General features: G+C 34.2%; 1 protein-coding gene across 6 annotated transcripts in view; it reads right to left on the reverse strand.

Annotated features, from left to right (window-relative positions):
• DACH1 (dachshund family transcription factor 1) overlaps positions 1-23,816 on the reverse strand; it is a 353,085-nt gene that overhangs the window by 38,378 nt on the left and 290,891 nt on the right. For all 6 annotated transcript variants that reach the window (XM_088159742.1, XM_088159743.1, XM_088159745.1 and 3 more), the window contains 2 exons: positions 11,137-11,288; positions 2,644-2,791 (listed from right to left, as the gene is read on the reverse strand). In XM_088159742.1, the coding sequence (XP_088015868.1) occupies positions 2,644-2,791; positions 11,137-11,288 (300 nt within the window). The remainder of the gene's footprint in view (positions 1-2,643; positions 2,792-11,136; positions 11,289-23,816) is intronic.

A 23,816-nucleotide genomic window follows, 5' to 3' on the forward strand; every position in this document is an offset into this window, starting at 1 on the left:
TTAACATAAGCACATATCCTGTAGTCAGAATAACTACATAATTTACATCCAAGACTTCGGAATTTTGGTTCTTTCTCATTTTGTACAACACCAACTACTTTACAGGCTAATTACCTCATGCTATCAAAGAACATCCAGCATCTATACAAAGGCTAAACTAAATACATTTTGAATCATTGCATGGTTTTAATGTTTTCATTATAAGTACTTTGAAAGTGATTGCAATAAATGAGAAGGAAACATATGTTGCTTTCTGAATTAAAATGTCATCATGGCTGACACATTGTAGATGTGACTACAGCAGTCAGAGCCAGAATTAGCAAACCCTTACTGTGTAGCTGCTCACAGAAGAGATATTATCCTACTTTCACCAGTTGATGAGACACATCCTACAGCCTTAGGAATCACTAATTGGAAAATTTAAAAAGAAGGAAGGAAACAGTACAGAAAATAAGCAGCTCTGTAGAACATACAGCAGCAGCCGTGAATCCAACGCTCCATTTAAAAAGGAAAAAATATTAATCTATAGCAAAAAATAGATAGATTTTGCCTAATGCTGAAGATCCCCTTCAAATAAAGGGTTTGACCTGCATGTCATGCAGTGGCTTGTGCTTCTATGCTGTAGCTTTTAAGTGTTTTTCAGTATTTTCATATGATATCTCTTCACCTAGCAGGGAATCTGGTACATTTCTCCCTTCATGCTCATGCTTCCATTAAGACATGTGAAACTCTCTTTACAACATGACACTCACCCTCTAAAAAACTAATAGTAGATAAAGGCTCCAAAGGCTCCCACACATTTTTCTGCCTTTAACTGAAGAATAAATTTTCACAATAATTACAACCTGGTCTTATTTTTTCTCTCTTACTTCGATCTGTTTATTTGAAAGAATAATCTATACTTTTCTTTCTTTTATACAGAAGTATCCACTAGCAGAGATAGTCATCCTCATTATATTTGGTTTGCTGCACACCACCATTAACTGTTCAAATCCATTCCTCTTTGGTCTTACTGTTTTCCCAGTGCAAGATCGTCATTAGAGGAATGCATACACAAAAGCAGGTAATGCATCATGCTGAAAATAATATTGCCAATTATTTCAGTAACCTGAACAAAATAAGGGACTCTCCCATGTTTTTTTCTGACATACAATGTTAAGTGAAATTCATTTTGTTTAATTTTATCTTTTCAAAACATGATAGGTCCAGCACAGCCTAGTCAACCATGTGACCTCTGGATTTAAAGGAAAGACAAAGAAGACTTCACAGTGCAATTGACTCTACCTACCTGAGAACATGTTATACACGTTTCCTTTTTTATTGTCCAGAAAGCAAATTCTACTCATTAAAATGAGACACTTAATTTGTAGATGGTGAAACTAAAGCAAAGTCAGATGGATTCCCCCCCAAACTTTTTCGGTTTTGCATGTGATTGTACAACTCTAAAAAGGAACATACATTTGAACAGGTGTGAGAAATATGTGAAGACTAACCAAATTACTTTACTCTTTTACCAAATTACTTTAAAAGTGCAAATAATATAATTGTATTAAGCGGAATGGACCAGTTGTGGAATAAGGGATGATTCATTGCACAGGTGTGATAATTATTAACAGCAATTGTCTCTCAAAATATATTCTCAGAAGTTAAAAAAAGGGTAATTAATGATGTGATAGTCCTACCCTTTAATGGGTCAAGGCATGAAACAAGATTACATTGTGTACTTACTGCTAGCATGTTAGTTTACGGCATAATGACATTGGTTGTGAATCCAATTGTTCTTGGGATTCTCTGTTTAGGTGGTTACCAGAAAATTAAATTGGACAAGAAGAAACTTGTAACTCTAGCCCACAAAAATACACATCTGACTTGTCATGGTCTGAGTTAAACAGCAAGGGAGTCCCAGAGGTTAACTGTCCTTGCAAAGTAATCAGGCACTATTAAAGGGTGAGACATACAGAGACAGAGAAATGAATGCATAAAGAAAGATAGATACATGCTTGTAATGCAAATAGTTAATGCAAATCACTCCAAACTGCCTCACCTTCACTATCAATGTAATTATTTTAAAATCTCTAACATGTACAGGCTTTACAATGGGCTGATGTCAATCCTACAAATGCTCCTACTGCTTCTGCTTCATCAAGAACCTTCATTCTTACTTCTACAAATATGTATTTTATCTACTATGCATTATAAAGAGCTCATATATTATCATTATCTTTATATTTATTCCATACGATTTGCCTAAATATTCACTATAAGAACAGAGCAGAGCTCCTAAAAACTTGCAGATTCTTAAATTTGATAAATAATTGTCTTTGCGTTAAGTAATCATCCCTTTTCCTAATGATCACAACCTGCAAAGGTCAGTTACACCATGTAAGGTATTTATAATTGCTTTTGTATTACTGATGTAACAATATTCAAGAAAATTGTTGAGAAAAAGGAGGGCTCTTGCTCCAAGTCTCATGACGATCCTATACAAAATTAGGCAGGTTATAAAACATCCTTCATTGCAGTCAGTTGAGACCTAACATGATTTAAGGGAGGTAAAATTTTGATAAAACACAGGTGTTTGATAGAAAATAGTTTCCTAAGGAAATAAATTAAAAGGTGTTTATGTCTGCTTAATCAAGATACCTCTGTTCTTCTGCTCCACAGCCAACTGTTTTTCAAGTGTTTCCCTCAGTTCTCGTTCCCTGAAGAGTTCCATCTTCAGCTCTGTTTTTTCCAGTTGGACCTGTTTCTCTTGAGCTCTGGCATTGTCTATAGCAACCTTTAGTAGACCCTGTTCAGAGGTAAAGTTACGTATTTGGAGAATGTTAGAACAATTGACATAATAACTAATTACTGTTATTTTTCCTTGATAGTGATGTGATATTTTAGAAGTAAAATAATTCTGTCACAGGATCAAAGTTACCTCTAATCAACAGCAATTTTTAACTGGAATTAACTTTTCAACAGGTGGACAAAAATCTGTAAAAAGATGGGAGTCAGGTTTTCTTAGAAAATGCAAACTCACCTCTGACAGTGCATATAACTTATGTGAAAAATATACAGGAATAGGTTTACTTCTGTTAAGAAAAATTGGCAATCCCATAGTCACATCACATACAGAATTCAATCTCTAGTCCTACTCAAGCCATTGGAAATTAGCTAAAGGAGAAAGTCTCTTTTAAGTCTTCCCATTTTGTTCCTCATCCTAGTTAATTACTATTAATTTCAAATATTTACATATATCATTAAGGTTACACCAACTACAGGTATATTGGGATAGTAAGGAAAGGGCAGTTCACAGCAGGAAGACATTCTGTTTTAACAAGTCTGCTCCTTGATTTGTATGATTATTATCTCACAGCAGAAAAATGAAACACAATTATCTCTTGATTTCTTGACCTGAGATGGCTGATACAAACTCTACCTTTCTTTCTTTTGTTAGTGTATCAGGAAATAATAATTCAGATTATTTTAATCTTCTTTTGAGAATTCCAACTTCAACATTCCTTCTCCTTTTGCAAGGAAATCGTATGATCCTGGCACAGCTAACTGTGTACTATTAATAATATTAACTAGATAGTTAGGACACTGAGACAGGGCATCAAAATATAAGAAGAAATGGAATTTAAATAAATGAACATGCAAATATCCTTTTCCCTTTCCCAAAAGCCTGGCCATCAGGCTCTTGGGTCTACACCCAAATCTCTCCTACTAAAGCTATCAAAATAAAGTAGATAATTAAGCATGGATATTCATATATGAACCTCCATGGATTTGAAACTAACTCTCTCATATCCTAGGTAAGACTCTTGAGATACCACAGAGATAATTTGACCCAACAGAGATTTAATTACTGATATAAAGCAAAACAATGCCAACTAGAGAGACAGAACAGTGCTCCCCAATGAATCTGGTAGGGAAACATTCAGCTAACAGATATAAGGTTCACACTCAAGACCTGGCTTGAGCACTACAGACATAAAACCACGATGCCCCTCTCCCAAATAAGCTTCCTCACCCCTCAGCAACATTTCCTAAATTGGATTCTGAGTTGCATGTTTTTACACAATTTTTTGTGAAAAAAAATCTCCCAAAGAAGAATGGAAAATGAAGCAAGTATAATGACACTTCAGAAACAGAAAAAATATTTTTGTGTTTTGTGAGTCTTCACATTTATCCCACTGGTCTTCCCAGTGTCAATGATTGCTGTAAAGTTTGTGTCCTTAAAACCTCTTTTAGTTCTGTTTTCAGAGACTGTTATTTTCAGTACTCCTCATATTCTTAAATCATTGCCTCAAATCTTATTTTGTTCAGAGCTTAATGCTCTGCAGCTCTGTTACACTTCAATCTATTGAAGTCCACACAAGCTAAAAGAATTCAACACCTTCTGACTGCAAAGCCCAGATGGTCAGCAAAACGGTACACCCTAAATAAGAACAAAACCATGTTTGGAAATATGGTAACAATGTTAACACAACAAATGTCCTCACAAGTTTTAGCAGTTTTCTTTTGCTGTTGTAAAATAGCTAAATCACAAAAGTATTTTGGATTGAATGTTAAACCCGGATGATTATTAGAGAAAAACAAATCTACCTATAAAGCTCTACATACATATGCAAAGCAAAATACAATTTGAAATATTTGGAAAGTGTTTACAATCTATGTTTTAGAATTTAATAATAATTTGAATTCTCTTCCTTTTCCATGGCCATATTCTCCTATATTTGGTGCATTTGAATTAGTAAGAAACTGAAGCAGGAGGTGTTTATCAATACCTGCTTCTGGGTTTTGCACTCTAGAGTGCTTTAATTTCCTATTCCTCACTTACTGCAACATGCAAGTCATTGATATCGTAAATGAAACAGATCAAGAAAAATTACATGAAAAGTATTTGTTGATGAAAAGTGCATTGTCTAGTAAGTTTAAATCTGCAAACACTGTTTTCCTAAATTCTTAAAATCCATCTTGTTTAGCAATAAAATCAAGCTGCTAAAGCAACTGCCATCTTTACTCAATTCAACTACATTCATGTACATGTTTCTTCTTCATCAGGAACAAACAATTAGTAACAAATGAAAGAGATCATTACATCAAGTGCCCTTTTAGATCACCCCAATTAAAACTTTAGTTTAGCTGTATTTTAATTCTAAGATACCAAATTCTAATTTTCTGCTCTGATTGCTCTTGTTGACTTATCTTTGAAAGATGTACTCTCGGTGCAAAGCCTAGAGATTATTTAGCAAGATGCCAATGTTGGCATCACTTAATGTGTTGATTGGTTGTATTATCAGTAGCAGTTTGAAATAAATTACTATTAAACTATTATTGTCCTTGGCTGAGAAAACACAATATTTTGGTGTTCTTTAAATATGAAACAATCATTATGAATAAACATGGAGAATAACACTAGAGTGTAACACTGATGTGTGTAATTTTATATTAAGAATTGCTGCAAAGTATGAAGCTGCTAAAAGATTATTACATTTTCTATTGAATTTCTGCATCATACTTCCTCCCCCAGTCTTTCCTTTTTTTATACTTGCTAACATAGCTAATGGTAATACATTACCTATTGCTGCTGATTATGTCTGAAAAATATTAGCTTTTTGGAGCCAAAATCCACTAGGGACTACTTATAAGCTACACAAAATTAAGTTTCATTTTTAGAAGTTAAATCAGTGCACATCAGTAGGCATCCAATGTGAAAAAAAATCTGCACTAGAGCCAAACTGATGCATATCAAAAGTGCTGTTGCTGCCAATGACAGCACTAATGCAAAAATACTGGAAACATTCAATATCTCCCTTTATTCAGTGCAGAAGTGGCTGAGAAAAACTAAAAAAGTACAGCATCTAAAAAATCATCAGTGCCCCCTGGAACAGGAATAGCAATTTCAGGGTTGCATGAAATTCTATTAATTCTCCCAGTGGATCAGCTGTAGAAGATTATACAAAATGCAGTATGTCCAACTTGTATGTGCTATGGCTAATCCTCTAACCTGATATTAAATCAATATGCTGCCAATGACAATGGGAAATGCAGTGCAACATGGGACATTAACAAAAAGAAAATATTTCTCTTTAGGGAAGGTCAGATGTTATAGACGCTGGATAATGATAATTGCAGTGAACATGCTCAGGTTCCAGATTTGTTTTTTATACAGTATGGCTCTATCTGAAGCCTGGCTTTAAGCATGGCAGGCCATTCTTCTTGGTGTCTCTCTTAATTTTTATTTCAATGTAATGTCAAAAATGGACATTTTATTCCCTGGAGATTTTATAGATCATTCTGATTTGTTTACTTTATTGTACTTGTTTTGGTATTTTTCACTGACAAATACTTTAGAACTGTCCCAAACACAAGGCTAAGTTGATATATGAGCTTCTTCCCATTCTCTGATCTGAGAACACCATAAAGGCAGCCTCATGATCTTACAGAAACTAAACATATATCAAACCTCAACTCAGTCTTCAAACCAGTATTACTCATCACTATTTTTAAATTATGCAGATAATGTGTTGCCTATTTTGAAAGGGGTGGAGGGGAAGGTGTATAGAAGCTCCTTCTCTTTCTAACTGCATCTATAAGTGTGTGTTCCATCTAACAGAATTTAGTCGGCTGTACATTTTTATGTGACATCAAAATGACCTTGCTAATTAGTTTGACAGTCTACCTAGAAGATCATATCCTGTTTCCAACAATTGCCCACACTGAGTGAAAAGGGGAAACCAGAAGATCAGAGCATGCACATTAGGAAGTCCTCCTAATCAAAACTCCTGTTTTCCAGAGGGTTGCAGCTCAGGAGCTTCTTTCTGCAGTATTAGCTATTCATGGTGAAAACACTTTCAAATAACATTTCTTCTCTTTTAGTCAGGAAAATATATGTAATGTGTATGCTGTAATAATTAAAAGCATCTAGTGAAAGGTGCTAGAAAAAATATACATACAATTCTAGTTAACTTCACGTTAATTTTTTAATATCTGCTATTTATAACTGACTAGTGACTAAGTATCGTGAGCAAGATAACACAGCTAGAATATCTCTAGAGATGACTCCTGAAAGACAACATTTTTAATAACTCAGATTGCATACTTTATCATAGATAAGGGCATATTACACAAGTATAAATTATATTTTCCATCAATACTTTCTATGAAAAATAAAATAATTCTCTTGAATTATAGCAGAAGATAGATAAAATAACATGAAGTAAAATTTGGATTTTTTTTTACTTTATCCACCGTTTGCAGTGTTTTTATTATTTAGTCATAGATAGTAACAGTGCAGGAGACTCACAGAAATAAAGCTAGTAGTTTTCCTTGTTTTCAGAAGGGAATTTATTTGTAACCATGCACTGCTTTTATTAATATCAATAGGAAACGTAAATTATTTTAGGTATATCTTTAAAAATATTTAGCAATAAAAATATGTCAATATAATACAGTCTTGATAGAAAAATACAGCTATCATGGTGCAAGTATATCTTTCCTTAGATATTAATAGAAATTCAGCTCAGGGACAGTAGAGATTCAGACTCTAAAAGCTTGAAAGAACATGACTATTACCCAAGAATGTTGTAGCACCATGAAAGGCCATGGCTGTAACAAACTTTGGCATAATCAGGCCATGACTCAAAAAGGTATACTTATGTGAGGGGTATGGAGACATCTTTAGCCTTCTCACTAGCACATACACAGCATTTTGCTGTGACTCACTTTCCCCCACCCTTCATCCTCCCTGCAACTGCACTTAGACTTCCAGCATTTAATCCAGAAAAAACAGACAAATCACTTGATTTAAGTTCTTCAGGGAAATTTATTTTCTCTTCCTTTTAGATGTGCAGATATAAATCCAAATAAGAAAATATCTTATTCCTTTTTTAATGTGTGTATTTGCTTGATTATATTTTTTTGAGTTTATAATTTGTATTTCAGCAGTCCCCATCAAGAACAACAGTGGTTATTCCAGATATTGTATATTGTTATTATCTCCTCTTTAAAAGTACAAATAATTAAACATATTTTGCTTAAAGAACTATTTATATTTACCATATATATGGTATACAGAAAGACATATTGGTGACAGCAGAAGCAAATAGGCTTATTTAAAGTTTGCCTAAAATTATGAATTCGTGATCAGGGGCTATCCATTTAACTTTAGTACGGATGGAAAAGACTCACTCGTGCTCAGAGGTCAATTCTAAAAAAATGACTCAGACTTCTAAAACAGAATTCCAATTAGGCAACAAGTTCACCTGAGCTCATCAGCATCTGCAGGACTTAAAGCACATTTGTTTTCAAATATCAAAATATTTTGAAATTTTGTTTGCATATCCAAAAAGCACCGTTCCAATGACAAGATTTAGGGTCCTTTTTACCCTGTCAAAGGTCAAAATTAGAGCTTCTAGTGCCCATACGATACCCTAATCCTGTTCTACTTTAAACTAGGACTGTTTTGGAGGCCCCGAAGTCTGTATTATTCAAATCCTCCAGATCCTGTCCCCCACAAAACTGAATATATAAAAGAGGACCAGGACAGAGACATCCACCGTCAAGTCCATGCACATTGGTGCAGCCAGAAGTTCCTTGCCTGTATATTCCTGTGATGATCACATCCCTAAAATGTACTCCAGCACGACATGTGGCACATTGTGGGTGCTCTCCAGACCCACAACCTAACAAAAATGTAGACTTACATTTCACAAGCAGACATATACCCTTTCAATGAAAGGACACAAACTATTTTCAGCATGAATGACCCTGGGGAAAAAAGAGCAGTGTTTACCAAATCCACTCATGAAGTCATTGGCAATCTATTTAAGGAAGTTAGAGCTGCTCCACTGCTGCAACAAGAGAATAGTGAGGGATCACGCTGCTCCACCTCCCCGTGGAAAACACATGTCTACCGAAAGGGATGCAAAACACCTCAGGTCTAAAGGACAGCAAGGAGCCATTTAGAGAAAAGAATCCTTCTAATTCAGGTAATAAATGCATCATGGATTTCAGGTATTGTTTTTGCATTTCCTAGCAAAGTCACAATTACAGTGCAATCAGGGTCCATAGTACAGAATTGCCTCTTTCCACAGATGCCATCAACAAATTTCAACTTGTAATCAAATACCTAAAACTCTGTTCTGGAAGTGTCAGCATCACAGTATCTAACTCATTTGTGGGCATGGGGTAACCTCCTCTCACTTCAATAGCAATGAAATACTAATATGGAAACCATTTTAAATGGCATTGATTATCAAAATTGCCACTATTGTCCATATGATATTGTAATACACTCTATTGCTGTTAAAGTCAACTTTTCCTACACAGATGGGAATATCTGCTAGTTTTATTTATTTTTTATTTTATGAAGTCGATTTCTAATGCTACCCTGATAAAAATTAAATCTGGAGCAGGGGAGAGGGAGGGAAATGCCTTTCATATACTGCTATGAAAGGATTCCTAGAAATCTGTCAGAACCATGGACCTACTGAAAACATCCAGAAGGACCACTTTACACTGATAGATGATTTTTCATGATATGGAATCTCGAGGTAAGGAGCAGGACATTCAAAAGCACTACAAAAGAAGGCATATAAAAGTTTCTGGTTTGTTTATGATGTTGCCTTTTATTTTACCTTTTAATTCCAGGTAAGATTAGAGTATTTTAAAAAAAGAATAATGACTAAAATTCACATTCACATTTTCTGTAAAACAAAACTGAATTCATTCTTGGCAAATTAATCCTGGTTATTTATCCTGAAGTAGTGCAGCACTCTCATATTCAATCACGAGATTAGCTAACCTGTTGATGCTGAATGCTTTGCTCATTAGATTGCTGTCTAGAGACATTGAGTGCAGACATTCGTCAAAAAATTACTAAGAACTTTTCTGCACATATATGCACAGCTAAAAATTTACTTACAGTATTTCTGCCTTAAGAAAAAAATACAATCTTTAGAGGTTGCAGTAGATATGTTACAAGAATGCTGCTATCAAATTATCTCAGTTCGTGATTTAAATATTTAAGATGCTAAGTCTCAGAACTGCAAAAAGTAATCATAAATATGATTTTTCAGACCAGGCAGAGATAGTAATATTTACTTCTTAAATAGCAGTATTTTTCCATTACTAGATCTCAAAACAGAACTAATGAATGGCTCATATACTTTTCATAAAACAATTCTGAAGTGACATAAACTTTAATGAGATTGCTTCAGACAGTAAAGTGAGCAGGATTTGGCCCTGCTCTGTCATATCATTTGCTGGATAGAATACAATTGATTTTATGTGTTTGCAGGAATGAGCAGGAAATATATGATGACAAATTAGAAGTTGGTAGCTGCCCAGACAAAGCTTCTCTGGAATGTGCAATATGGCTATATTATTTCTGGCACTATAATTTTGCTTCTGCAGGAAACATACAACCATATTGTTGCAAAATTTGCATATAGGGAACACAAGATAACTGAATTTGTGGACAAAAAAAATTTCTTAATCCTAATATGAAACACTAACAATTTGGCTTCAAGCTATACAGAATGTATACTATAAATAATATTTGAACATGGGTTTACTGTACACAACAGACATTGTGACTACCAAATAGGAAATCTGTATAAAATTTGGTAATACCCTTTGAAGTCTATTCTTTGAAGACAATACTTTAAGTGAAATGAGCTTATTTATAAAGTAAGTGCTATTTGTAAATGCTTTTATGGGAGACACATTTCAAATAGCTTTAAATATCATTTCCACCATGCCACTCTAGCAATTTGTAATAACTATTTATTAAAGAACTCTTTCTCTGTTTAGTAAATGAGATAAAGTTAAACAGTAAGATACATTTCATTAGCCTGTAATAAAAAGACCATTGAAGACAAATGTTGTTAAACACACCAATGTAATTTACATTGAATTTTCTGCTGTGGTTTAATATACAATCCGTATTTTTATGTACTGTATCTGACAGCTTCTAAATTCATTTGTTTGCTGTGGTTCCTTTAAAACCTAAATTACAAGAAAGTTTCAGTAAATTAGTTGATCCAAATAATCTTATGAACTGATTAAGCTTGAATGGTTTTATTAATTTAGACAAAACTGGCTCCTCTCCATCCCTTTAAGCTGATCTACAAAGAGGCCTACCTGGATGTTAGTCAGAAGGGTCTCTATGGAGGACAATCCATCAGGGAATAGAAAAGGAGATGGAAAACCCGGAGGTAGTGGTTGCCCATGCCCAGTTAGAGAAAGTTTGTCAAGGCTGTCTCTTGCGGTTGGTGTGGAGAGCGGGGTCTCATCTGTATGTGATTGAAACAAAAATATAGAACAAGTTACGCTTGTCTGTTTTTATTAGACCTCAGTAATGGCTTCCCTAGTGGTTTCCAGAACATTTATTGCAAATTGGTTCCTGCTATCAGGAGAAAATGCTTTCTGCTGAATTTTCTTTAATGAAAAAGCTGTGGAGATACAACAAGATAACATTAATGAGTAACTTTATAAGCCTTTTAAATGCAGTCTCTAATGAGACTGAGTTTACAGTGCCATAGAATCTTTTTAAAACAAATATTATCTCACATATACTTGTGATAATATATTCAGGCTGACTTTATGGGCACCTTCCCAATTATCTCATTTTAGTTTGTGCTCTATTTGGATTGACAATAGAATATTTTCCAGCATGACATATATTTTGTATATGAGAAGTATTTGAATATGAGCCTTCCCATACAATTAACCCTTACCGCTCTTAATGGTTTCACTTACAGCTCAGAAAATTTTGCAACACCAAGAAAAGCTCCTCAATACATTTTTGACCAAGAAAATACACCTGATTGCCACAATTAAAACATGCTCTGAACAGTACATGAAATTAACAGCACGGTACCAATCACTGGCCTAATTTTTTTTAAGCATGGACATCTTCTAACAATTAGTGCTGAACTCCTTAGTGGGATCTTTGTAACAATCAGATCTGATCACTTCTGACATCACAACGGGAATAAAACTTGCACAGCTTGGAGACTTCTAAGATTAAAGTTTCACAGATAATCTGTGAACAGATTAAGAAGTGTAAAAAAAAAAAAAAAACTTCCCACAATTAATAGAAACTTCAATAACCTCATTTGTGTTTTTTTTTCCTTTTTATACTTTCTGGAATATTTTTAGGCTACTGTTGATATGATATAGAAATTTGGGTCAATTTCTCTGATCCAGATGTTAATCTGAATTCTTCAAAAGGAAAATTATCTATCTATCTATCTATCTATCTATCTATCTATCTATATATATATAGATGCATATATCTATACATACTCTTCTTACCAAGGACTCAATCATTGACTGACACATATTGATGTATTTCAGTACAATGACATCAGAATGTACCCCAGGTATCATGCAGCTTCTACACAGCTAAATGACTCACTTTTTTCCATTTTGGCTTTGACCATTGTAAATTATATATATTTTGGGGTAGTCAAATTTCTTTTCATTTATTTATTTAATTATAGTTTCTATAATGGTTGTACTTCTCTATTTATTTTATCAGGTACATTAAAATTGTATCTGAAAGCTGATCCTAGTTGCCTAAAAAGAGCTCTCTCTTGGACTGAACAGAGTATTTTCCTAAGTGGACATAGTCTAGGACCACAAAAATTGAAATCTGCAGGAACAAAAGCTTAGAGTGTCCATGACCTCAGGATTGGACATCCATAACTCCAAGTCCCAGTTCATTCCAACAGTCTCCATCACCATGCCTACAGAACCTTTATTAACCACACTCAGGTGTAGATTTCTCGTCCTATCTCCTCACCAGCTCTGTCATGCTGGCCAGTATTTACAGCACTAAAGTAACAGCTTTTCCTACTATGTCCTTCCACAGAACTACCCAAACAGGCATTTGGACATCTGCTGCTAGCCTGGTACCACTCAGGTCTTTTATAGCCAGTGCAAAGAAGCAGATGCCACTTCAAGGTACTTGTCCATCTGAACTCTCACAGGCATCTACTGCAGGAAGAGGCAAATCTTCCTCTAGAAGACTGCAAGAGAAAGCGAAGATGGAAAGACCTGCTTCTGGACCTGCTTCTGGGGAGATCCTAAACTGGGTGCAGTTCTTCCTACTTCCCTGTGGCTCAGGCTGAGGACAGACTTACACAAGGATGTTATGTCCAATTCATGTCACAATTACTGCTTTCTCATAAACTCATAATTCAAAAGCTTTCCAAGTTAAGGTTATGAAAGGAATAAATGTTGACCAAGGAAAGCTTCAGACCACTCAGAGTCATAAAGGATGTTTCCAGCTGTATTTAAGTTTTCCAATCATATTAAAAAGTGCTGAGAAAAAACTGACTCTAGATCTCTGAACTAATTCCTATCTACCTTACTGAGATTCAAAGCAGGCTCTGAAAAATGTACAATATGGATGTATCCTCTGTCCTCACGCTACCCTACAGTAGAATAGATAGCTCTGTAGTAGTTGTGTAGTAACATACTAAAATTTGGCCCTAATTATGAATATTTTCTTTCCAACTTTTAAAATATTATAGAAAAATTCACCACTTCATTAGAAAAAATAAATTATATATTCCTGGTATTGAAAACTAGCTTAGTTCAACTTCACTCCTATTCTAGTGTGAAAAACCATTAATAAATGTTTTTTTCCAAACTGCTGCCACAGTTGTTATGCTTTCATTAATCAAAAGAAACAAACCAAAACTTAAACAAAACCAGTTAGACAATATATTTAAAAACAGTACATAATATTATTGCATAGCTGAAAACTTTTCTCCTCTACTGAAAATATGGCTTCCCCAAATAATTTTTACCCAAAATATAAAAAAAAAAAATAAAAAAGAAAGAAAATCAAATGTTAAAAAGTCTATATTACATCCTTAAGTTTTTTGGGAAGAGATTTCTTTGTATCAGTGGTTGCTGTGAAGGTATTGCTCTTGCATGATACAACAGGAAAGAGTCGAATCACTAATATGCATGGTAAAGTTGATTCATTTAAATGAGAAAGGAGACTGAAAAGACATAATTTTCCTCTAGGTTTGCCAGGAAAATGGATCAATGACCTCCTACTTTCTAAGACTACTTGGAATCTTACTGATATTTTAGGTCTCAAATTGTCGAACTATTTTAAGATATACTAGATAAAACTGACCCACTTAAAATTTCTGTAAGCCTTAATTAACTCAAAAACTGCTCTTCCATGCAATTGCTGAGATACAGAAAGCTCCTAACACAGATCTTGTAATAGAATTTAAGCAAGGGATCAATTTTTTTAATGTATTACTACTTTACAATTTATTTAACATTATGCTTGCTGTATTTTGTGCACGCTCAACATATAAAGTTTGGGAAGATTTTTTAACAATGTGTGGCATGGCTCTGCAATAGGCAAAGAAACTCAAAAACTATTAGAATGATATGAATTCAAAGTAACACCCAAACCATTATGTTATAATAAATAACAGAAACAAATTTACACTGAAGGGTAGGACTAGAGAGATGAACTTACTCTGAACTTATTTTAATGAAATATCAACTCAGAAAAAAAAGTCAGACTAATGTGACTTTGTTTTCTTGATGTCCCATGTGAAATAAACTTTGAGTGTGAGTATGTTTGAAACAGAGCAAATGTACATATTATACACAGGAAGCGTAGATATTTGTGGATGTGAGATAAGCGATGATTGAGGGAATCTTAAAAAAATGCATTTTTAAGAAAAACCACATTGTAAACACAGCCAATTAAAACATAACCACATATCTTAACAAAATAATATGAACTCTTGCCTTTAAAACATTTAAAAATAAATTCCTGCACAAGTCCTCTTTCCTCTAAAGGATGAGATAGCTTTTGTTTCCAAGTAATCATTAGCCTAACATCTTTTAAACTGCTGTAAAGGCACTACTAATGTTCCTCTTACACTACTAGCAGAGCAATGCTGCAAAATGATGAGCCCTTGCTGGGAAACAGAGATTTGGTATTTTCAGTCTAAACACATCAAAGGAAGTGTTAGAAGAGAAGTCAGGGCAAGAGGGGAAATAGGGTCAATCTATAACTCCATTGTCAGAGTGGGGAGCATAACAATGAAAAGAAAGAGGGGTGGGGGGGAAAGAAAGAACAAAGCAGAACAAAGAAGTGTCCAGGCCTGCCTTGGTTTGTGCTGGGAACTGAGATGTTATAAATTAACAAATAAACAAGGATAGGACAAGCTGTTACCCAAGCCTCTACAGTATCTGGGCAGAGATGAATATGTGTCTTGACATATGAACTAAATCACCATAATAGGCAAGTCTGAATGCAACATGTATCTCTAAAATATTTGTAAATGCTACAAACCACTCCATCCATTGTTCCTCAATTTCCAAAATTCACCTGGTTTTGTTCAAACCAGATTTTATCTGTAAACAGCAGCTGGTTTGGGCCAAATATAACAAACATATTTCACTGTATTTGGTTTGTTGCCATTCTATTTTATTCTTTCACCAGATAACGTGGAAACAGACATCCTGGAAGCTGTGACAGCTATTTAAACAATAATAGATGAATAGAGGTAGCCATTCTCTTGTCTTTGTTCCTAAAAGCAAGTAGGATAAGTTCAGACCAGTCACCAATCAAACTGGAAAATATTGATATTGCCAGGATTTGAAAGCAAACAATAATAGCTGACTGAAAAAAAAAAATACTATACAGATACGGCCATTCTGTAATCATGTCATGCTTTTTCTGCAATGCATCTTGAGGCATTTTTGTTCTCTGTAAAATATTCCACATGTATTTGTTCCTAACACAGGCTCCCTCTTACCATTTGAATGATGAAAGAGGATTCTGCTTCCACTTTTTATTACTATAAATCTGGTGCATACATTTTTTTCTACATTGTAGAGACAATCTATTCCATTTGGCTTAATATAATTTTGGTTTATGTTGTCAAACACTCTTTAGTATAAAGCTTTATATTTCACCTTTCTTGCTGTTCGAAGTTTGAAGTGTGAGAACCTTTTCTGTTTTAATTGATCCTTAATTCTAGATTTATATTAACAAAAAAAGAACTTCAATTGAAATGTTTAATAATATCGGGCAGATAAAAACAAAGAAATGAACAAACAAATAAGTAAAATCCTCTTGACCAATTCCCATACAATTTGGCTGCTTTATAGATTTGGTCATTCAAGATTAACTCTGCATATAACTGGAGGCAATGCTAAATATTTGTGAAGGATGTTACCAAATATAAAAGAAATGTACTGAAACTCTTACAAAAATATGTATATATATTAGAAGAGTTATAATTATATATATTTTATAAGAGTTATATATATAACTCCTTTTAATTTCTTTTTTTTTAATCTATAATTTATTAACTTTTTTTTATACAAACAATAGTTCACCAGGACACCTAAATACTCTCAAATTAAAACATTTGTAACTGTGTCAGCTGGAATTCTGGAAGGAATATCAAATATTCAAATAGATTGACTGACTGGTTAATATTTCTGTAACATTTTGAAGAGGCTGGTGCTCTCAGAGTTAATAATACCATTGCAAATTCTGTCCACTAAGTTCTGCTTCTTGGATTGGTATGTTTGCCTAAGGACTTTGGGAATAGCAACTCTCTAATAATGAAATATGACTGAAAAATTTAAAAACCTACACTGAAAGGATCACAGCCACTAAGTTTCTTAGATGTGTACTTTATGCAAAATGGCTTTGTACCTGATGCAGGCACATATATTTGTGCAAATAGGTATTACAGAATTCATTCATCTATATATCAAGTCTATCATTGTGGACCATTTTCCCAAGTGGAATGTCTTCCAAATAGGCACACCTTCACTTGATGCAAAGAACTAAACAGGAATGAAAGGATAAGAGCTTAGTTTTATGTGTTCACTTTGGAGGTAGGTTTAGATGCAGGACTTTGCCACCAACAGTAAGACTCATGTTTCCTGACAATTCTCTTGAGATTTTAACCACTGAAAACTTAATGTACTAACTTGATGCTTTTCCTTTTTGAAAAAAAATTCCAAGTAATAAATACCCAATATTTTTTCAATCCTTTTAAAGAACATGCAGTCTCTGCAGATCATTCTTCACTACTGCACAGGATCACTGATCATACTGCAATTGGAGCTGCCTCCAAAACAGCAAAGTAGAGCCAGATGGAGAATCACTTCTTGAACAAAACTTTTGGGACCACTCTTTCTCCAAAGTTCAGTTGTACCCCTTCTATGCTGATATCTTGTAAGCCAATTTATCTATAAGTATAGAGAGGGGGAAAAAAAGGAACGTACTGCTGGCTGGAATAAGGACATGGTAGATTGGAAACAGAGAGGACTTGACAAAAGACAGGGAGTAATCAAGAAGTGAGGAAATAGAAAGTTGAGAAAATAGGGAAGGACACTCAAAGTGGTCAAACATTTTGGAAAGGAATAATAGGAGTGGGATTATGAGGTGAAGGAGGGGAGGAGAAAGACTGCCCAGAAGCAGGAAATTTATACTGACTCAACAAGAAATAAACAAAACAGCTAAACTGTTGTTTTTTACAACAGATTTTGCACAAGTTATTCTTGTGGTATTTCAAGAATTTCAAATTTTACTTGAATGTAAGTGAAATTTACAGCTGTCAAAGCAAATATATAAAATACATCCTCTAAAGATCACATATTTTAGTTTGTTAAGGAATTACGGGTATAGCATCACTAAAAATGAACGAAAAGAGCTGGCACTATATATTCAAAAAGCAAAAATGTAATTAGTGGTGATGTTCCAGCTGTGAGGATTTCTTCAGGCTTTTTGGACTAGATCAAGTTGAGTTTATTCTTCATTTTATATGTCCCTAGGAGGGCTTCAGAGTCAATCAGCACAACTTATCTAATTTTCCCTTTCAATAAAAGGATTATTTTAATAACCTTTATCTTATTTTGCAGCCTATTACTGATTAGGGCTGGGTCAAGCAGTATTGGCTTATTTATTTATTCTAAAGATTTCACAATATTTTAGAATAAATTATCATTCCTATTTTTAAACAAACACATTTTACCATACAATGGAATGTTAAAATGCCAGTGGTATTTCTATTCTGTGTACTTTGGCATCATAACACATAACATGCAAAACAAAATTACACGGTTTCTTTGTCCCCATAATAAAAAGTATCCTGTTTACTCATAGATTTTTTCACACAATTTTTTAAAGTGCATTGAATGATCAAGAAAAAAAGAATGAATGGGACAGTCAGAGATGATTCTGTATATATCTGATAATCATAAAACACATATATCTTCAACACCTGACAGCAGCATTCATTAACTCTGAAAAAAATAAGAATTTAACTCCAAAAGAATTTAACTCTAAATTCTAACTAAGAATTTAATTCTAAACTTCTTAAAGATGAAATGATTGTCAAAAGATGAAATGGTTGTTAAAAAGGTATTCTAAAAATATTCTAATTGCATTTTTAACAATGTATAAGTATTAAAAAAAGGCACTTTATAATTTTATAAGCTATAGATTTTAATTATAAGAACTATGCCCATTATTTATTTTTTAAAGATCCTTATATGCTACTGGCAGGAATCGGATGCAGAGTAAGGCCATCCGTGCTTTGGACACTGAAACAAATATAAAGGTATTTTACCGGTTCATGTCAAACATCCCAATTAGTACTCTGCTAACTTCACTCCATCAGCCAGGCAATACTGAGTGCTAAAAAGAACATGTCTTGGCTTTGTAGCAATTCTTATGAGAACTGCTTATATGCATATATGTATGCAGAGGGTTCTGCAAATGTGTTTCCCTATAGGTTCACAAGAGTCATTCTCAGCTTCTTCCAAAGTCATATTGAGGGGTGTCCATGATCATCTATGCAGTGAAGGGATATCAAACCCCAGCTTTCACAAAACCAGCTATTTAATCTCCTTTATTGTGTTGGTTCAGAAGCTGGCTCCCTGATCATATATGCAGCTTTCCTAAATGTATGCTGAATTAAATGATCAAGCCAAGTATTTCCAGTCTAAGCTAAATTCCTGATTAACATCAAACTTCAAATTAGAGACTGGACTTTAGGGCTGCACAATGAATGTATTGTAGACTAAACCTCACATTTTCAAAATTATGGATATAAATATGCACATCTCAACTGATAAAAGCAATACACAAGGCAATGCATCCACAGTATGCATACTTATTTTTGTGCTGCCCATTCCTCCCTATAACTGTTTCCACATGGCTACTGCAAAATGCAGAGAAAAAACACTATAGACAACAACTGTATTTTGCTAGATTTTACTGGATCATTTCAAGGGCCACATGATTTGAATTAATAATCCTCTGGACATGTTTCATAAAAGTTGAAAAGCATCTATTATTTGGGGCTTTAAGGTGATTTAAAAATAAGGAATATCAACAATATTAGCATTTTTTTCATTGTCATCTAAAATAACAGCACTCCTCTTTTGTAAGTGTAATAGTGGTAAGAAGGGAGTTTTTGATAAGAGCACAGCTGGTAACTTGTAATTCTCTGAAGATGAAGGGTTTATGTTAATACCTGGAAATGCATTGTATTCACACTATTTTCCTTGGCCTATGTTCAGTTAATAATTCCAATATTTATTCCCTTCATTAAAAAAACAAAAAGTCAGTGTTTTCAAGAAGTCCATATCTAGCCATATTGCAGTTATGGGGGCCTGAGTATCAATGCTCCTGCTACCTTGTCACATGGCACATGTTCTTGGTAATCTGTTGACAGCATGAATCAGAGGCCTAAAAAGAAAATGAATATATGGTAATGTGTCTGAGCAACACTCGTCAGCTGTCATTCATTCAGCAACTCATAACCTGTCCCATACCCTCATTTTCAGAGTGCTGGCAAGCAGATGAGGTTGACCAGGCATGCTTGGCATCTGGTGTAAAGTGGCAGCACAGAAGTCAGCAGTATTGCATTTCACAAATAAATATGTCAGAGAAGTTCAAGAGAGAAGGCAAAAGAAGTTTAAACACTTCTCATTTATGGCAACTTATACTGCTCATCTGTCTCAGCAGAAAAATATTTATCTGATCAGAACATGTAAAACTGGATCTATTGATTAATATATGTGCTTTTCAAACTGAATATTCATACACAATACTGTCATGTTTCTTTTTATGAAAACGAGAAAATCTCATACTTTAGACAAATATGTAAAATCTAGGGACACTCCTTTTTGCATAAACCCAATATTTAAAAACATATAATCATATTATTTTCATTTCCCTGCAAGATCCTATTAATAGCCCATGATTTTAATAAACTCTTTTACAAAAGGAATATTAGCAATTACCTCTAGTATTTGGACTTACAACACATGCACCAGTGAATAAGATGACCAGCTTAAAATGCACAGCAAGACAGAAATACATTAAGGAAAGCTGTTCCTGAGCTTTTGTCTTGCCAAAATTCCTGCCCTGGATGTATTAGTGCCAAAGATGCCAGTAAAATATAATAATCAGGAACCAAATCAGATGGACCCAACTGACATAGCTGTATGGGGCTACCGGGGAATAGGTTCAGGAATTCATGCACATACAATGAAAAGCTTCAAATGCTTTGGAAATGCAGAGGAAGGAGCCATGCTTTGAAAATAAAGTACTGAAGGGACTGTGCTGGTCCAGCACTGCAGTCTGAATTCTGAGGTTAAGGGAACAGGTGCTCTACCATCAGCAGTTCAGTAGAGTGTCCAGTCTTTGCTTTAGCACCCAAATTGCAACACACACTTTTTATGGAAATATGTGATCTAGTAACTCCAGGTCTTAACTCTCTTCCCATCTAATATGCCAAGTGTTACTGAGAACAAAAGGATGTTAAGCATCATGTTCTGACAAACTCTCACCAGGAAGGGTACAAAAGGAGTGAGCTGTTTTAATATCATGAAGCAGTATAACATAGAGGCTTCCTTATTTTTGTGGCTCAAGCACCAACATTTGTATAAGACAGTATATTTAACTCACTTTTTCCAAATTATTCCACAATATTTTTTTTAGCAGATATAATAAACACCCTTAATGCTTCTATGTATGGAATGGTTCCAGTATTCAGATGCAAATGTTGTAGACAATAATCGATGTACACAGTTTGGATTATATGGTTATGATATCCTAATAGAAATTTGGCTGTCTGCCTATGGGAGTTCAATATAAACGTCATAGTTTTAGCATCATAAACAGTCCTTTACAATATTATAGCCACATTTCTCAAACCATTGCCTATACATTATATCCTAATAATATCTGATTTTCACAGAAATCCATAATAATAAACAAAACCCCTAAACCCCAGTGTGCTCAGAAACAAAATTCAGAATGAAAAGGCAAGCATTTTTACATTTGATATGATTTCTCTTGCAATTCATTCATCAAACATCTGCAACAAGCTGCCAGAATGTGTCCATTAGTGAGATTTCTATGGCATTCACTAGCTTGATGCTTGCTGATAGAATAATGTGGAAGTTTTACCTCTAATGTTTTCTGCTCCATTTCAGGCATCCACTTTAAAGTGAGATTTGGCCTGCATGTGTTTTCATGTCTTGGAATATGTAATTTATGCTAATATATCAGAATACATATTAGAGAACACCAAAAAATATCCTTTAGGTATTTATGCATTATGAGTCACATTCAGCACTGATTTAAGAAGATAAAAAATAGTTTGGAGTCATCATGTAACATGGATCAGTTTGGTTAACATTAAATACAGAAAATTAAAGTATTCTACACAGCAAACATGCCACACACTTGTCAGTAAATGAAAATCTCTTTTTTTGATCCAGTTTAAAACCTTCATAGAAATTAAATATTTTGTTCAGTCTTTTATCTGCATCATATCACAGTATCAAGGAAATATGCATTGTGTCTCCACTATAGGGACAGATCTTCTTACTAATTTTGTTTCGCATCAAAGCTTCTGTAAATCTTTCAATGTTTATGCCAATAATGCAATTGAAAAGTTTTTGTTTTAATCCTGAAGCAATTATAAATGCTATGTAACAGAAACAAAATACAAATCCCAAGAATGGTTCAAAGGTTCTCTAAGACTTTACAACAATTTATGTATGTGATAACTGTAAATAAACAAAACAGAAATAAAAAGATCTTTGGCATTATTGTACTGCAAAAACAGTTCCTGCCTAAACAAACTGAAACAGACTGCACAAGCTTCATTATCTCAATGATGATATCATTCTATATTGAAGGATAATATTTTCATTCTGTATCCCCAAAACAGGCTGGCTTTTAGCCTGTCTAGTAAAAGAAGCAAGAGCTGCATCAAGAAATTACCACCCTGCATGGTTTTGTGAACTACTGCATGCAGAAGATTGAGACAGCAACTTCAGTGATTTTTTTGTTCAGATTATGAAAATAAAGTCAGTGCCACTGATGAAGGCTGGTTGTATACCAAATTCTAGTAGAATTACAAAATATTTAGCACAATGAGTTCAAAAGGTAAAATCTAAATCCTTTATTTTCACAATCACTATCTTTGTCTTCACTTTGTCCCAGCTGTTCCACAACACAGATGATTCTACTGCTTCCTGCACTTTTTCCTTACATCTCAAACACTTTCCTCAGTAGCCCTGATTGTTTCTAAAGTGTCTTTGTTTCAGTAATTTCTTCTCCTTTCAATATATGAAGGATTAGTTTGCTTGTTGAAATTGCAGGACCAGACGAAAAAAATACAATTAGAGAAAAGGAAAAGATTCTGACAGAAATCTGAAGGGACAAGTCAGCCTAGATTATCTCTCTGTTAACAGAATAAAACAGATCTTGACTTCTTTTCTCCTTATTCATTCACATATAAAATTCATTCTCTCATACAAAACTGTGAAAACAGGATCTGAATCATTATCAAAGCAGGTAAGAAAACAGAAAAGATCTTAAAAATACATCTTTAATTCATGCTCTTTTTTATTGTATTTTGATAAAATCATAGCTGAAATTGTCCTGATCTAACTTTTGCTTTTTTTGCAAAAAAAAACCCCAACCCAAGCAAACCAACCAATCAATCAACCAACTAAAACTAAAGAAAACATAGATATGTTTGCATGGGAACATGTAGGAAGGTTCAATATTAGGTCCAGTGGTTTGAAAGATGATCATTTTTCTATCCTACTTTATTATGCCTTTCATCTATAAAAGAAGACACCACTATGTAACACCACACTCTTCATAGGGGGACTAAAGTTGAATCAATTATCTTTTCCTATGCTTAATTTCAATTCCTCAAAAGATTAAGTGTACAGAAGACATTTCTAAGTCCAGGACTTGCCTCACAACTCTTGCACAGTGTGCTAAATTTGTTTTTCAGGTTAAGAACAGGAGGGAGAAGAAACCCAAGGGAACACATTCAGAAAAACTGCTTTAACCCTATCACTATTTTTGGATGTTCTGTCTTTGTACAGCATTAAGGGTGCCATTGTACAGTTCCTTTATACAACAGATGTTAAATGCAAAGTAAAAAAGTCAGTTGTAAATGATTGATTGTCCTCTTTACTATTTCAAAATAAGCCCTGATTATTTATATAGTTTTGGTCACTGCTTGAAAGCATTATATAAACCTAAACAATTGATCCATTTTTCAATGGCTTTTGTGTGTAATGTATTATGTATGTTTTTACATTCTTCTGTGTAAAAGGCCCTGGTGTACAAGAAATGTTTAGAGTTTTGAGTGCTCCACCCAGTCCATATGGTAGGTTTGCTCTGTGTGTGAAACCTACCTTTTTCCACCAGGTCCATATGGCAGGCTTAAGCTAGCCAGGGCCTTCTATCCTCCACAGGGGCCATA

This window comes from Sturnus vulgaris, chromosome 2, assembly GCF_052056855.1.
Source record: "Sturnus vulgaris isolate bStuVul1 chromosome 2, bStuVul1.hap1, whole genome shotgun sequence".
Lineage (NCBI taxonomy): Eukaryota > Metazoa > Chordata > Aves > Passeriformes > Sturnidae > Sturnus > Sturnus vulgaris.